We start from the raw sequence: 14,200 nt of genomic DNA on the forward strand, positions 1-14,200 counted from the left end.
CAAGCGAATAGCATTTGCTTAGAGGAAACTTATTTAATGTACTTCCAGGTTATACTTAGTAGCAACTAATTTCATAAGAAATAATTGAGAAGTGGAAAAAAATCCATAAAACCATGTTTGCAGAAGTGATGAAGGTATCCTGTAGTGTCTACAACTATTTTTTTAATTTGCAAAACACTAGAATGCAGCATTTACAGTGCCTCACTAAGCTTTTTCTTTACAATCCTGAATATCACTTAAGAGTCTTTGACTCTGAGAGACTCCTGGCATGCTCTTCTGATTATCCAGCCTTGTTTCCTATTTGATGTGAATTGAAAACATAAAAGAAAGTCTTTATTATATGCGTTTAAAATTCCAATTACATATTTATTCTTAATCTATAATGTTCCTCATACCAGGAAATTACAAAATTCTCAGTATACCCCTGAGGGATATTTAATATCTCTGTTGATTAGGACTGTGGCTGATTTCTGATTCACTAGTTGACCAAATTTTCATAAAAGCAACTCAGCGCCATTGGGTCAAATGCTATTTGGGGAGAAACAGTTTAGTGATCCTCTAAATTAGAACAATGTGAGCCGCCGACAAATAATGTGCTAAATAATGTCAGTACTAAGACCCAAATGTCAGCAGTGGTTTTAGAATTCCCTTTCTTTGTTGTACCAGGAAGTCATTGGCTCACTGTTTGTTTAAAATAGTATTTTATTACCTGAAATGGAATTATTTTTAATTAACACAAGAGCACAAGGAAAATTAGGAAGATTCTTAGAGTAGTATAGCAAACATCGGGGTGGGGGGAGGTGAGGGACAGAGGAGAAAGGGATGGACAGAGGGGGAGAGAGAAGAAAAATGAATCCTTTGAATCATATCAAATTTCCTAAAGAATAAATGTGCATAATTAGCATCTGGATTAAGTCTCTATAATGAAACTACATGTCCTAGAAAGAGATATATTTCATCAGAGTATTGAAATATTCATTACAGGAATAGGCAAATAATACTGCTTGCCCTGGAGCAGAATGACATGGGTGGTCCAAATAAGGGATGCTCTCAGATCCAAGGGAATTGTGTTCAGGTCTTTCTAGCGATTGGCTTGTTTTCCTGAAAAGAAAAACAAACAAACAAACAAAAAACCACTGGACTCCTGGGGAACAGAGGGAGCATTCCAGAAAAAGAATGCAGCCAAGAGAAAAAGCTCAGTGTTTAACTAGAATGAAAATAGCAGTTGGTGGTGCTTCATGGATTCCTCAGAAGAGAGAGATGGGTCTAGCACAGTCTGAACTATTCCATGCTACAGCATCAGAACAGCTTACTGTGTTCATTTGTGAGTTATGACCTGACCCGAGAAAAAAAAAGAAATTGACTAAATATATAAAAAGGCTGCCACAAAATGCTTTCTAAAGTTTTTAGTGGCTGCAGACATTAAACAGTTTCTGAATGATGGAAAAGTTTTATTTAATTATCATGTTTTGTTTCTCTTGAAGCATAAGGAGGTAGCATGGTTTATTTGAATCAGCTAAAAGCATTAACGTTTGAGGGGAAGACTTTTCCTGCACTACTCAGACTTTGTAACATACTCAGACTTTGTAACCACAGAAGGGAATAATAAGATGTGTGTGCATTTTATCTTTATGACTATGAAAATGTCCTTTATCTTCAGAATGAAGTAAGTCATCAGCAGATTAAACCTTCATCCCAATGGCTATTTCCTTCTGTAAGCAAAACTCTCTTCCCAGCATTCTTATAAGGCAGTTCTCTGAAGGATTCCTTTCTACTCTGTTTAAGTGTTAGGCAGAGAAAACCCCCAGCCCTTGCCATATTAAAAATGCTTATTGTCAAAACCAAGATGCGATGGAGTGAATGGTAGTCAGTGGCTTGCCTTTGCATTGCAAAGCAATTTCCTGTACCTTTGGTTTCACACACCATCATAAGCACTGAGAAAGACTGAGGTACACTAATGTGGTGGATGATACTAATATGAAACATTGAATTATTAGTCTTCAAGCAAAATTTCACAAGCAACACATCTCCAGTTTTACAGTTTCATTTTTGGTAATAAACCCTGAAAATCCAACACCTTTTAGCTGGAAAGGTCTGTCATCTGTATTTTCTAAAAGAGATAGCTGCTATCATGAATATCACAAAATAGACTCATGCAGAATTTAGCCCATATTAAATGAGCAAGTATTCACTAAAGCAAATTTCTGTGGGGCTGAAGAGACAGATCAGTGGCAGAGCATGTGGTTAGCATATGCAAGACCCTGGGTTCAAGGCTCAGTGCATCAAAAATAAATAAAAAATAAAGTTCCATTTACTAGAAGCTGTGACTGACTGGTTATTACTGTTGGAAGGGCACATACAAGGTTCATGTGCATGAACTACTGCATGGTTCTCAGTGAGGGGCATATTCCACATTGGTATTGTAGCCACGACAGATACAAATGCAAAACACAGATGTGCTACTTCTGCTTTACATTTCATATCCTTCATAGGCTGTGACCTTGGCCTCAAATACTGTGTTGTGTAGCCCTCTCCCTCTTCTTTGCCTCTTATTTTTATAACTAGCTTCCATCTCTGCTGTGCCCATTGCTGAGTTGCTTGAGTGACACATAAGACCACAAGGAAACAACCTAATCCTGTTCACCCCTTTTGTTTGCAGATGGACTATCAGATAATAGTTAAGGTGCAATTAGTTAAATAATGTTCTCTTTGTTTGCTCACATTTGAAATTTCTTAGCATTTTCAAAATAACCAAGCACACATACTATCTGTTTTCCTTCAACTATCAAAGACTCATTTGCATAATACACAAAAACTCTATGTAAGCTGCTAAAGCGCAGAAGCAGCAGAACTCTCTTCCTCTTAGATATGTTTGTACCGGAATCTGGTCCATACCTTGGTGAACATGGGCTTCCCATGCTGTGTGACCATGGCACACTGGTCGCAGTCTACCGTGATGGATGAGTTGTGGTAAGACTCCTTTGAGTGTTTGAGGATGTAATACAGGTCAGTCACCCCTCCTTCAAACACGGTGCTAAAATAACGGGGGATGAGGGTCCTGCCGATAGCTGCAAGAGAAACACAGAAGGGTAAGCCATGAACACGCATATCCAGCCAATACTATGAACCCAACCCCTCACAGTGGCCAGCTGGATCCAGTCATCTTTGGAAACGGTGCCAGGAGCCTTTCTCTTTCTAAATAGCCATGACCCATCTGGGTTGTAAGTAATAAACTAAAATCCCTAACTATTTGGGAAAAATGGGAACACCATCTCGCTGAGATTTATGTCCATTGAAACCACTAAAATAAGAGTTAATAGTTGGAAACTAATGGGGACAGTACACGTATACTTCGGGCCTCATATACACTTTTGAGTGAACATATTTTATGAAAAACAAAAGCCAAATAACCTGCTTGGCTTGTCCAATGTGTTATTTACATCTTAATTGCCCAACTATGTGTTTTTATAAGTAGCAGGAGTATAAATTTTAATACAATGCTGCCTTTTAGTTTGTGAAATATATTGGTAGTTTCTTTTTGGGTTTTCAGAAAAACAACACAAAAGAAAACAAATCAGGAACTAACTAATTGAGATCCTGAAAGGGTGACTATGAAAAAAATTAGTATGAAGGTTTCAAAGTCACAGGACTTGTAAATAGTCTAGAATCCCACATACACAAACATCAATAAATTTGCCTTTTCCAATAGTATGTTTTAAACTGGTCTGAAAAATGGGGATCTCTGAGAAGTAGCCTTATTCCATTCAGACATCACAACCACATGGATTCTGATTTTTCTATTTGTGTTTGTTCTAGGCAAAATATATTACTGCACTAAAGGTCCCAGTTTAAGAGAACCCGATACCTCTTCTTGCTCTAAATTGGTCTCCTTCATTCCATTCGAGTTTGAGCAATTTGAGTAGTTGGGTTTTTCTGATATCCGAGACTTCCCAACTCAGGACCAGTCATCACTTCAGTAGTGATTTGAAATCCTCTTACAGTGGAAATCCCAACTCATAAGTTTAGGAATTTTGCTTATGTATAGATTTTAAAGGCAAAGTCCTAAAATCACTCTCAAGCAGCTCAAAGATTAAATCTCCCACATCCACTATATAATACCTCCCAAAGACAAAAATAATATTTAGGATAAACAACCAATGAAAGCTTTAGCTAGGAAAGATCACACATCATTTCCTGAAAGTTTAGAGTGTTCAATTTCATTTTAAAAGCATCACTGTTAATCCACTCCATATGGATCTATAGCTCTTTTGTACATGGACTTGGGAAAAAATAAGTGTAAAGAGAATCCCTTGGTCATCTGTTCCATGGTGACATGATCCTTAAGGAACCTCCATCCAGATGACAAACCTGTGAATAATTTATGCCATTGTTATTGCTTCCATTTGTGCTGCAGGTAAGATCAATCAACAAGTGTGTGATAAGCGAGTGGTCCAGGATCTTGGTGATGCTATCCCAAATAATCCTTGTACATACATTTCCTAAATACTGACTAATCCCGAATATTGAATGTTCCTTCTCTGAATATCAAATTCAAATGAGAGTAATTTGACTCCAGCACAACCACCAGCAAATGCATAGCTAATATTACAAAGAAAACTTTACAGAGCTGAAGACCTTATTGTACTTCTCCAGACAGATAAAATTAATTGAATGTACTTCAAATGTTCTAACTTAAAGCTAATTACCATAAATCAGCTCAAGTATTTTGACAATTTGGAATCTGTACTATTAAGAATAAATACACACCATAAAAATGAAGTTGAAGGGTGAAATATTTCACTATAACATCCAAGGAATTGTCACATTAAAAAAGGTTATGGCAAATAATTGCCACTGGATTCATCGCCCTGCAGTTTATTCTTTATAAATCATATACAGTTTAATAGCTCTAAAGCACACTCCGCTATATATTAACATAGTTTTAGTCACAGTCAAAGAAAAAAATGAATGGGAAAAAGCATGCATTTCCTTAACTTTAACCTTAAATTTGTAATGATTTCCTCAAACTCAGACAATGCCCAAGCTATATAGGAAATGTGTATAGAATGAAACGTGGCTTTTGTGCAGTCAACAGTTTCTAGTACCCTAAGAAAAGACTGGAGACTGGCATGTACTGTCAGGCCCTCTTCCTTTGTGAGACTACCCTATTATGTTTCCCAGGTCTGATTTAGAATTGTGCACACAGCCCCTTTATTCACTCTTGGGGCTGCCACTTGGATGGCCCTGGTGAGCCATGACAATGCTGTCCATGCCTCATATATACTTTGTCTTTCCTCCTTTGGTCACTCTGGTCCCTGTGACCTGCTAATAGAATGTGGCACAACTACCAAGTGTTAATTTAAGCAACACCTTAGGAAGAACTAGAAAGTTCCATCTTAGTGCTTGGGAACTATGCCTAGTTATTATAAGATCATCCTACTATGAGAAGGCCAGCCAGGGAATGAGGAGAGGTCACCTGAAGAAGAGAGTCCTCTATCCACCACCCAGCACTAGTCTTCAGGAGTGAGACCATCTTAGAACTACTTCAAGATGTCATAGGGAGCAGAAGTGAAACACTTCCAACAAGATATTTCCTTGCAGAAAGTTGAATGAATACAAATAGTTGCATTTCAGAATCATTTCCTGGAATAAACAGGTAGTTTTCCCACTAAAAACTTGTAAATCATGGGCATATAAAAGCCTGCACACAAAGAGAAACCAGGGCAGCATATTGTCAATGGACTGATTTGAGCCCTTATCTCAGCTGGGAGTCAATTTGTGGGCCATGTGCCCTCCTGGCCCTTTCCTGCCTCCTTTTTGCTCTTCCTCCTTCTCCCTTATTTTTCCCCCTTTCCTTTTTTGTCTCAAGATAGTTAATGTTAAGTTTCAATTGTTTGCAAACAGAGAAAGCTTGGTTAATATGTCCTGTTCCAACATGGGAATGGAAGCAAATACTGATGAAGAGAAGTGACAGAGAGGATCAATGAAAAGAGGTAACGGAATCTCTATTTGCACAAACACACTGTGCAAAGCTGCAGGAGATTAAAAAGAATGACAGAGACTGTATTAGTTTCCCACTGCTGCTATAACAAATCACCACACATGCAATGGCTTAAAACCTCCCAAGCATATTAACATCTTAGAGAACCAACGGTCAAACACAGGTCTTGTTCAGTTAATGAAACAGTGTCAGCACCTGTGGCTTCCCTTCAGGAGGCTCTCGGGAAGTTGTTTTCTTGTTTTGTTCTTCTAAGCATCTATGGCTGGCCTACAATTTTTGTTTATGATTCTTTGCTTATCTGTAAATCCAGCAGCAGCAGATGGGGCTCTGTAGGGCTTCTTTTTTTCTGGCCTCCATATTCCATGTTTAATTCCCAACCATGACACTGGACCCACATAAACACATTAAAAAACAAAAATAAAAACATGATTATCTCCCCATCCCAAAGTCCTTACTAATAAGACCAGGAAGGATACTTTGGCCATGTGAAGGAGCGTTCATAGATACAATAAATTAGGATATAGGGTATAGATATAGATAGGGTATAGGATAAATTCTGCTTACCATAGAGAAGATGGCAAGAAACAAGTAATTCTATGAAGGAGACAGTAACACACACACACACACACACACACACACACACACAAATACACAAGTGGCATGCACTCACAATGAAGTATAAAAATTGTGTGTAGAATTAGGTGTAGTAGTAACTTATATTTATATTCTCAACATTTAGAACAGTGAGGAAGGAGATGTGCCAAAAGTTTGAGGCCAGGCTGGGCAATGAAGTGATGCTCTTTCTCCAATAAATGAATAAATAAACAGATAGAGCATGCAATGAATGGGGCAGTTCACCAGAGCAAAATCCATGTGTTCATCAAGTCACTGTATATCCATTTGTTTGCTTTGTGAACATTCTCTGAGCTTGGAGCAGGTGCAGAGCTCCATGATGGTGCTTGAAGCATGAACACAGACCTCATCTTATCTCTTAGATTCATTTCTATCAGGAGAGTTGGCAAACATCTAAGCGTGCATCACACAATGTGATCATTCATAATGCTTAAACTTGGATTTGTGATTTTGAACTGTTCACAATATCTTCTGAATCCTAAGTCCAGTACACAATTTTATACAGTGGAAGCACTGAGGCTAACACATTCTATTAATGCAACCATATAGTACAATCTAATGAACTGCTTTGAAGTTCTGGGAACATTTTAGAGATTCATTGATCTCCTAACTCATAGGCCACACCAGTTCCGACTTAGGTTCACACGTAGTTGCTAAACTTACCCTTTACACCTATGTTTTAATTCCTGGAAATAAAATCATTTAAATATTGATTTGCACAAATCTACAAAGTATTCCTATGGAAAGGCTTTAAGTATTCTTTGAGTGAGATTAAGATTATAACAGATAATAAAAAGCATTCTATTTTTCTGACACATTTGGATCAAAGTCCCTCAAGTTAGGTAGCATCAATGGTTAAGAGTCAGGAACACAAGAAGATTTCTGTTACCTTAGGTAATTGAAATATCCTATATATTATTTATGTATATGTTCTTGAAAGAGAAAAAGAAATCAGATTTTAAATTATGCATGGACTGGAATATTTACAAAGAAAGTTCAAATACTATACTTTGTAGGTAAATATATTTAGTCTGGGAATAGCTAAAATTTTATTCATCGCTGTTTTGGATATTGAGACCTGGACTCAAGTTCCTTGTAAAGCTTGTAAAGTTTCTATTGTTTTTCCCTTTTGTTACCACTTATACCCAACTGCTGGACATTCCATGAGGAAGTTGGTAGATGTGTGGAAGCAGAAACCAGCTTCTCTTCTGTCAGCGTTACTTGGAGGCACATTTAGAATCTAAATGGTATGGGTTAGGGAAATAATCCAATTAGTGGAGTACTTGAAGTTCAAGCATGAGGATCTGAATATGATCCCTAGAATCCACATTAAAAGTTCTGGGAGGCAGGGAAAGGAGGGTTCCTGGGGGTCTTGTCAGGCAGTCAGCCTACACTGGTGACTCCCTAGAACCATTCTCAAAAAACAAGGTAAATTGTAGTACTGAGGAAAAACACCCAGGCCTTCCTGAGCATAGTCCCACAGAGGCACAAGGACCCTCAAAACGAAATAGTGCTAGCAGGGAACTCAATGAGAAAATAAAACCTATTCAGGCATTCTTTCCAAAGCAGAAACCCCACCTTATAGAATATTCTATCCCTGCTGTAGATTACAGAAAAACTTTCTCAACTCTTAATGATGTTTATATGTAATTGACATGAGAAAAATCATACACAGAAATAACCATATGGGAGAATATTCAAAATAGTAATCAAAGTACAAAATTTAAATATTAAATAAAATCCTTGTGAGGTTATAATGAAATAGCATATTCAAATGCTATTTGAGAAAAGTGAATGTTGAGGATTACTCCTTATGGTGAATTCCTTAACTCAGTCTTTCTAGGTTCCCTCTTCAAACAATGGTTCTACAAGTCCACATGTTATTTGCTTTGGGGTTCTCAAAGCAGATTGAGAAACTATTGTACAGTGCAAGATCTCTTGATCCATTAGCTACTAATTTGGGTGCTGTTAATTTCTATGTTTCCAAGGCAATTCAATTCTGAAAACTAAAGGAGATTGAAATCTGTAAAAATGGAATGAGAGGAAGATTTGGAGCTAACAGTGTACCAGGGTGACTTAATACTTCCAGGTTAGTTAGCCAATGATTTTCCAACATTGAAGAGAGAGTTGTACAGCTACACAACAGTGTTTCCTGATAAGGAACACTAATTATATTAAAGTCATTGATTATCTAGTGATATTTACAGTTTTTCTAAACGTGTTAATGAGTAAATTAGTTATCTGAGCCGTGGCCATTTGGACCGCTCTGCTACAGCTGCTGTGTTTCACAAATTCACTTGGAAATTCTTCTGCAGTACAGTGGTAACATTGGGTAATAAATGTAGATTCATTAAATTTTAGACTCATTTGTATTCATAAATCCATGAATGTATTCTGCTAACGTGTAAATGAAAGTGCTTCTAGGAGTGATAGAAACATAACTGATGATTTCTCACAGAGAAAATAACCATTATAAATAGTCAAAACAATGGAAATAAAATACAAGACTTTGAGGTAGAATGGTTCAAACCAGATTCCCTTGTTCTTCACAGAGGGGAAGCAAATGAAGGTAACTCTGTGGCTGCAGGCTGTCATGGTGTTCATTCTGAGTTTTATATTCTCTACCAAAGCAATTTGATTTAAATATCTCCTCTCTAATGATATTTCTTGCCTTTTCGAAGATTCATTTCATCTATGCTTCTTAAATACCTGCTATGGGTGAGACGTTGTTCTAAAAGTATTCAGGCAGAGGGTTTAGGGTGGAGACAAGTAGTGTAGGCTGGGTAGCCTGGAGCATGTCTGTGAGGAGTTGGAGCTGAGTTTTGATTATAAAATGTTGCATGCAGATCTGTGATGTGAGAAGGCAGGGGCTATGCCTCAGTAGTAACAATAGACCTCAGCCAGGCTTGAGTGTGAATCAAATGTATTTGATGGATTATGATGTTACCGAAAAAGGCAGTGTGGTAGGTGCATTATCCAAGAGATCAGGCTGACAAGTGAAGTTAGAGACGGAGTCAGGGAAAGGCTAAGCAAGAGGGTTGCCTTTTCTTCTACAACATGACACTAATAGGTTTTGTCCAATGACACCTTATGATGAAGCCACGCTGTTCTTCCTGCATATAGTATCTACTGGCCATCATGGTCCCCAAATGCTATACAGGCATTTTTTTCTGCCACTGAATTCATTAATTAAAGAAAAGGAGATGAATGTCATGGCTTCATCTGGCATGAGTTCCTCTGCTATATAGAGCACACTCACTCCTGACAACAGTGCTGTTTCTTAGGTATTGAAACTATATTTCATGTATCATAAAATTTTTCTGAATTCTTTACTTTTTAATGTCAAAAATTTTATAACTATACACTTAAAGATGAACCTTAAGATTCTTTCATTAAAGACTATGGACACCCCCATGGAGGGCCTCACCCTCCCTGGGGAAATGAGGGGATAATGGGGGGGGGGGTTGGGGAGAGGGCACGGGAGGAGGGGAGGGAAAGGGAGAGGGACCTGGAACTGACTTGTGAAACAACTTTGTTTCTTATCTAAATTTAAACTGAAAAATAAATAAATAAATAAATAAAGCGCTTGCTGTTCAATCATGAGGACCTGAGTTCAGATCCCAGCACCCACACCAGGCAGCTCAAAAAAAAAAAAAAAGATTCTTTCATTAAACTCAAAGAAATAAGAGGGATAGTAATTCAATAAAATTTAGAAAAAAAATCATTGGTATCTTTTAAATCTTGCCATACAGGGTTATGAAATGTATATCTATTAATTTAACTATTTTTATCTTAAAAGATTTCCATAAATCTCTACAGAGTGTTAGGGGTAGGAAAACCTTTGTTTCTTAGATACTTTTAAATATTTTACATATGTTGAATGGTGTCATGATTTTTAAATAATTTTTATAACCAAAACATATATTTGAATTCTTCTATTAACCTAGGTTTTAGACTAAGTTTTGAGTTTTTGATTTTTAGCCCAAAATTCTATTAATACGGAAGCATTTAATTAAATATATGTTTTGATTAGAGATATTGTTAAAAACTCACAACACCACTCACTGTATGTAAAATACCAAGAGAAATTTGCTCTATTTCTCCTTTCCAATTTATTGGTGTCTTTCTCATCTTACTGCAGCAGCTCTTGGAGAAGCTTCAGGAAGAAACTGAAATGTTGAGTGAGTGGGCATTCTCCCTGAACACTTATCATGTTTACGGATTGACTCTAGGAATAGTTGAGTTTTACTTGTTGTCTTGAGATATTATTTGTTATGGAAGGAAATTTTTCTCTAGTCCTTGTATTCATTATGTTTTACTCTTGAATTGTGAAATATATTTAATTTGATCAAACATTTTTTAAACTACTCAATTTTCCTTTGAAAATTACTAATTTTCAAGTATTGAACAACATTCATACTCAATATAAATTTTACTGTGTTCATATGCATATGCATCCATAGTTGAAGAAATTGTTACACAAATTAATATATAAATTTATTTTTCCTTCAGTATGTATTAGTCAAAAATAAATTCTACATGAGCCACCCTACTGAGAACTAAACTACAGTGACAAGACCAGAAAAGAAATATAGTTAATTCCAGTAGTGCTCAGAAATATTTCCTAAGATTTCTGTAGTATTAAAATGTGTCTATAGCTGGTTCCATATTGAAATGTTTAAAGTTTTTCTCTTGTTTGAATAGTAATGATCTCCTTCAGAGTAGCACTGATTACTTCCCGATTAATGATTATGAATGGTACTTAACATATGTGGAAAAAATAATATAAAGTACTAACAATTATTTAATAAATATAATTAGGTTATCCATGATTATATTTGGCACCCTCCTTTTAAAGGCCAACAACCTGATGTCCAGGAAAGCAAAACACATAAGTTCTTAGCATCTGTAGAATTTCTAGATTTTTGTATAAATATGCTATTTTTATTTTTAATAAAATTTTTATTTTCTGACATTATAATTACAATATTTCTCTCCATTCCTTTGCTCCCTCCAAACTCTCTCATGTTCTCCTTTGCTCTCTTTCAAATCTATGGCCTCTTTTTGTTACACACACACACACACACACACACACACACACACACACACACAGACTCCTAAATATCTAAATATAACCTTCTCAGCCTACATAATGTCACTTACGTGTACATGATCTCAGGGTTGAGCACTTTGTATTAAATAGTCAATCTGTTTGCTCTTCCCTGGGTAAGATCATTTCTCCCAGTCTCATCATTTTCCAGTGCTCATAGTTCTTTTTCTGGGGATGAGCTTCTGTATTAAAGGACATAGAGAATTCTTTCCAATATTGCTCAAAATTGTAGACAACAAGAATGGAAATACACGTAAAATATTACTAGAAATCAACAGTTGTCCTTTGAAATTTTAAAACTTTGCCATTTAGATCGCAGGGTGTGTCTGTCCCCATGCCAGTGAACACCGGCATCGGCTTGCTCTGTTACTGCTTCCCATAGTCTCCAGAATTTCTTTCCAACCCACTGAACTTGATGAAGGAAGAAACAATGCTGCAGACTTGAGAAGTTAAAAAAAAAAGCTTTTCTTTTTTCCAATGTTCCCAAACTTCGGGAATTTTCATGAAATCATTTCAGCACGCTTTTGTGGGCTGTCCCAAACTTAGCCTGGCAGAGACGACCCCAGGCATTCCATTCCACATTTTAATATCAGCAAATTTCGTCTGGTTGACAGAAAAGCAGATGTGTGTTTTCGATTTTCAACTTAATCCGGGCCAGGAAGCAATGGGCTTTAGCAATTTTAAGAGTGGCGAGGAGGTGGTTTGTTTCTGCTGAGAGAAGACAGGCAGGTAGAACTCAGCTCTCTCGAGGGCTGGATATCATATCAAACAGTCCTTCAAAGGTACTAAATGGTCACTAAGCCGGACTCTTTTTTTTTTTTGGTTTTTCGAGACAGGGTTTCTCTGTAGCTTTGGAGGCTGTCCTGGAACTCACTTTGTAGACCAGGCTGGCCTCGAACTCACAGAGATCCGCCTGCCTCTGCTGGGATTAAAGGCGTGCGCCACCAACGCCCTAAGCCGGACTCTTCTTATACCTAACACTTGCCAGATGGGCTGAAGTCACAGGAGGCGTTTGTCTGTTCAAAACTAAGCTAGCCAGAGCCCTGTGCCCTTCCTCAGCGCCGTCGTTCCTCAGCGTCGTTGGCACATTTGATGTCTTTGGAAACCCTTTTCTCCTGTCAAGCCCCACTGTAGCACTGCACCCTTTGGGGGAGCAGTGCTCTTTCCCCTTTTTATTTTCCAAGGTCTCCTTTGTGCTCTGAAAGCAACTGTAAACTTACACAAGCTGTGCATTGATGGGTCTCCATTCATACGCTGGCTCTGCCCCTTAGACATGTTGTGACCTTGAATAGAGGATCTTTGCCCTTTCAAGTTCAGTTTCTTCATCTGCCCAGTAGGACAGCAATGACCAAGGCACTGAGAAGTTACATGTGCCAACACCACACACACATAAAATGACTGTGGAAAGCTTGATGTTGTGTTAAATACACACTGATTTATTCTTACATCCCCACCTTCCCCATGCAGACTTTGGGACATTCTGCCGAGCTATAGTTGCTAATTTTATTGCCTTTCAAAGGTATCTCCCAGAGAATGATCATGAAACAGTTAAGTATCACAGCACATTGGTGGTGTAAATAGCTACTTAGGAGATGTTTGACAAACAAATGAACATGAACTTGGCCTGTCTGTTTAAACAGTCTGTTGGTCTTAAATCTGCTAATGTGTGCACATGGGTTTCCTGTGTAGAGATCTGGCCACATTTAGTTCAGGGCTGGGGAACTAAGACAAGGAGAAAAAGAGCAACAAGAATTTATTTTCTTTTTCAAAAAATATTTTGTTTCATTTTCTTTACATGTATGTATAAGTGCCTATGTATGTATGATCACATGCATGTAGTTACCTGGAAAAACCAGAAGAGGACATCAGATCTCCTGGAGTTGGTTATGAACTGTCAGACATGAGTGCTGGGACTTGAACTCTGACCCTCTGTAAGTGCAGAAAGGTCTTTTAACTACTAGGCCCTCATTCCAGCACCAAAACCAGAGCTTTAAAGACTCCTTTTGGAATCCTCATGTTTCATTGTTCAAGTACAACAACAACAACAACAAAAAGCCCATGATTTAGAGACTAAAGATAATGTTGAATTTTGCAAAAAGAAAGGATGCCTCCCATCTAAGACTTCTTAGGGTGGGTAGGGCTTCTGTCTCACGTTGATGTATACAGTTCCCAGACATCAGAACTCCATATGGCAAGCACACTACTTAGGTTAAAGAGTCCAAGTCAGCATTCCAGAGACATTTTACAAGGAAGTTAAAGTCCTTGGAAATAAGAAGCAGTAAAAGAAGGTCAGGTTCACATTCCACAGCAGTCCGCAGGGGCCTGTGCTTCTGACCCTTAGATGGTGTAGACAAGGAAAAGAATGGCCACTCTGACAGAATTAAATGTTGCATAGGCTTCCTGGCATCAGGATATAATGGCTAACTGTATCCACCCGTCTGATAAAACTGCATGGG

General features: G+C 37.7%; 1 protein-coding gene across 10 annotated transcripts in view; it reads right to left on the reverse strand.

Moving 5' to 3' along the window:
- Nucleotides 1-14,200, reverse strand: part of Ldb2 (LIM domain binding 2) — a 340,208-nt gene that overhangs the window by 65,449 nt on the left and 260,559 nt on the right. For all 10 annotated transcript variants that reach the window (XM_040747051.1, XM_021226421.2, XM_005068797.4 and 7 more), the window contains exon 3: nt 2,896-3,068. In XM_040747051.1, coding sequence (XP_040602985.1) covers nt 2,896-3,068 — 173 coding nt within the window. The remainder of the gene's footprint in view (nt 1-2,895; nt 3,069-14,200) is intronic.

The sequence above is a fragment of the Mesocricetus auratus genome, unplaced genomic scaffold, assembly GCF_017639785.1.
Source record: "Mesocricetus auratus isolate SY011 unplaced genomic scaffold, BCM_Maur_2.0 Super-Scaffold_100006, whole genome shotgun sequence".
Lineage (NCBI taxonomy): Eukaryota > Metazoa > Chordata > Mammalia > Rodentia > Cricetidae > Mesocricetus > Mesocricetus auratus.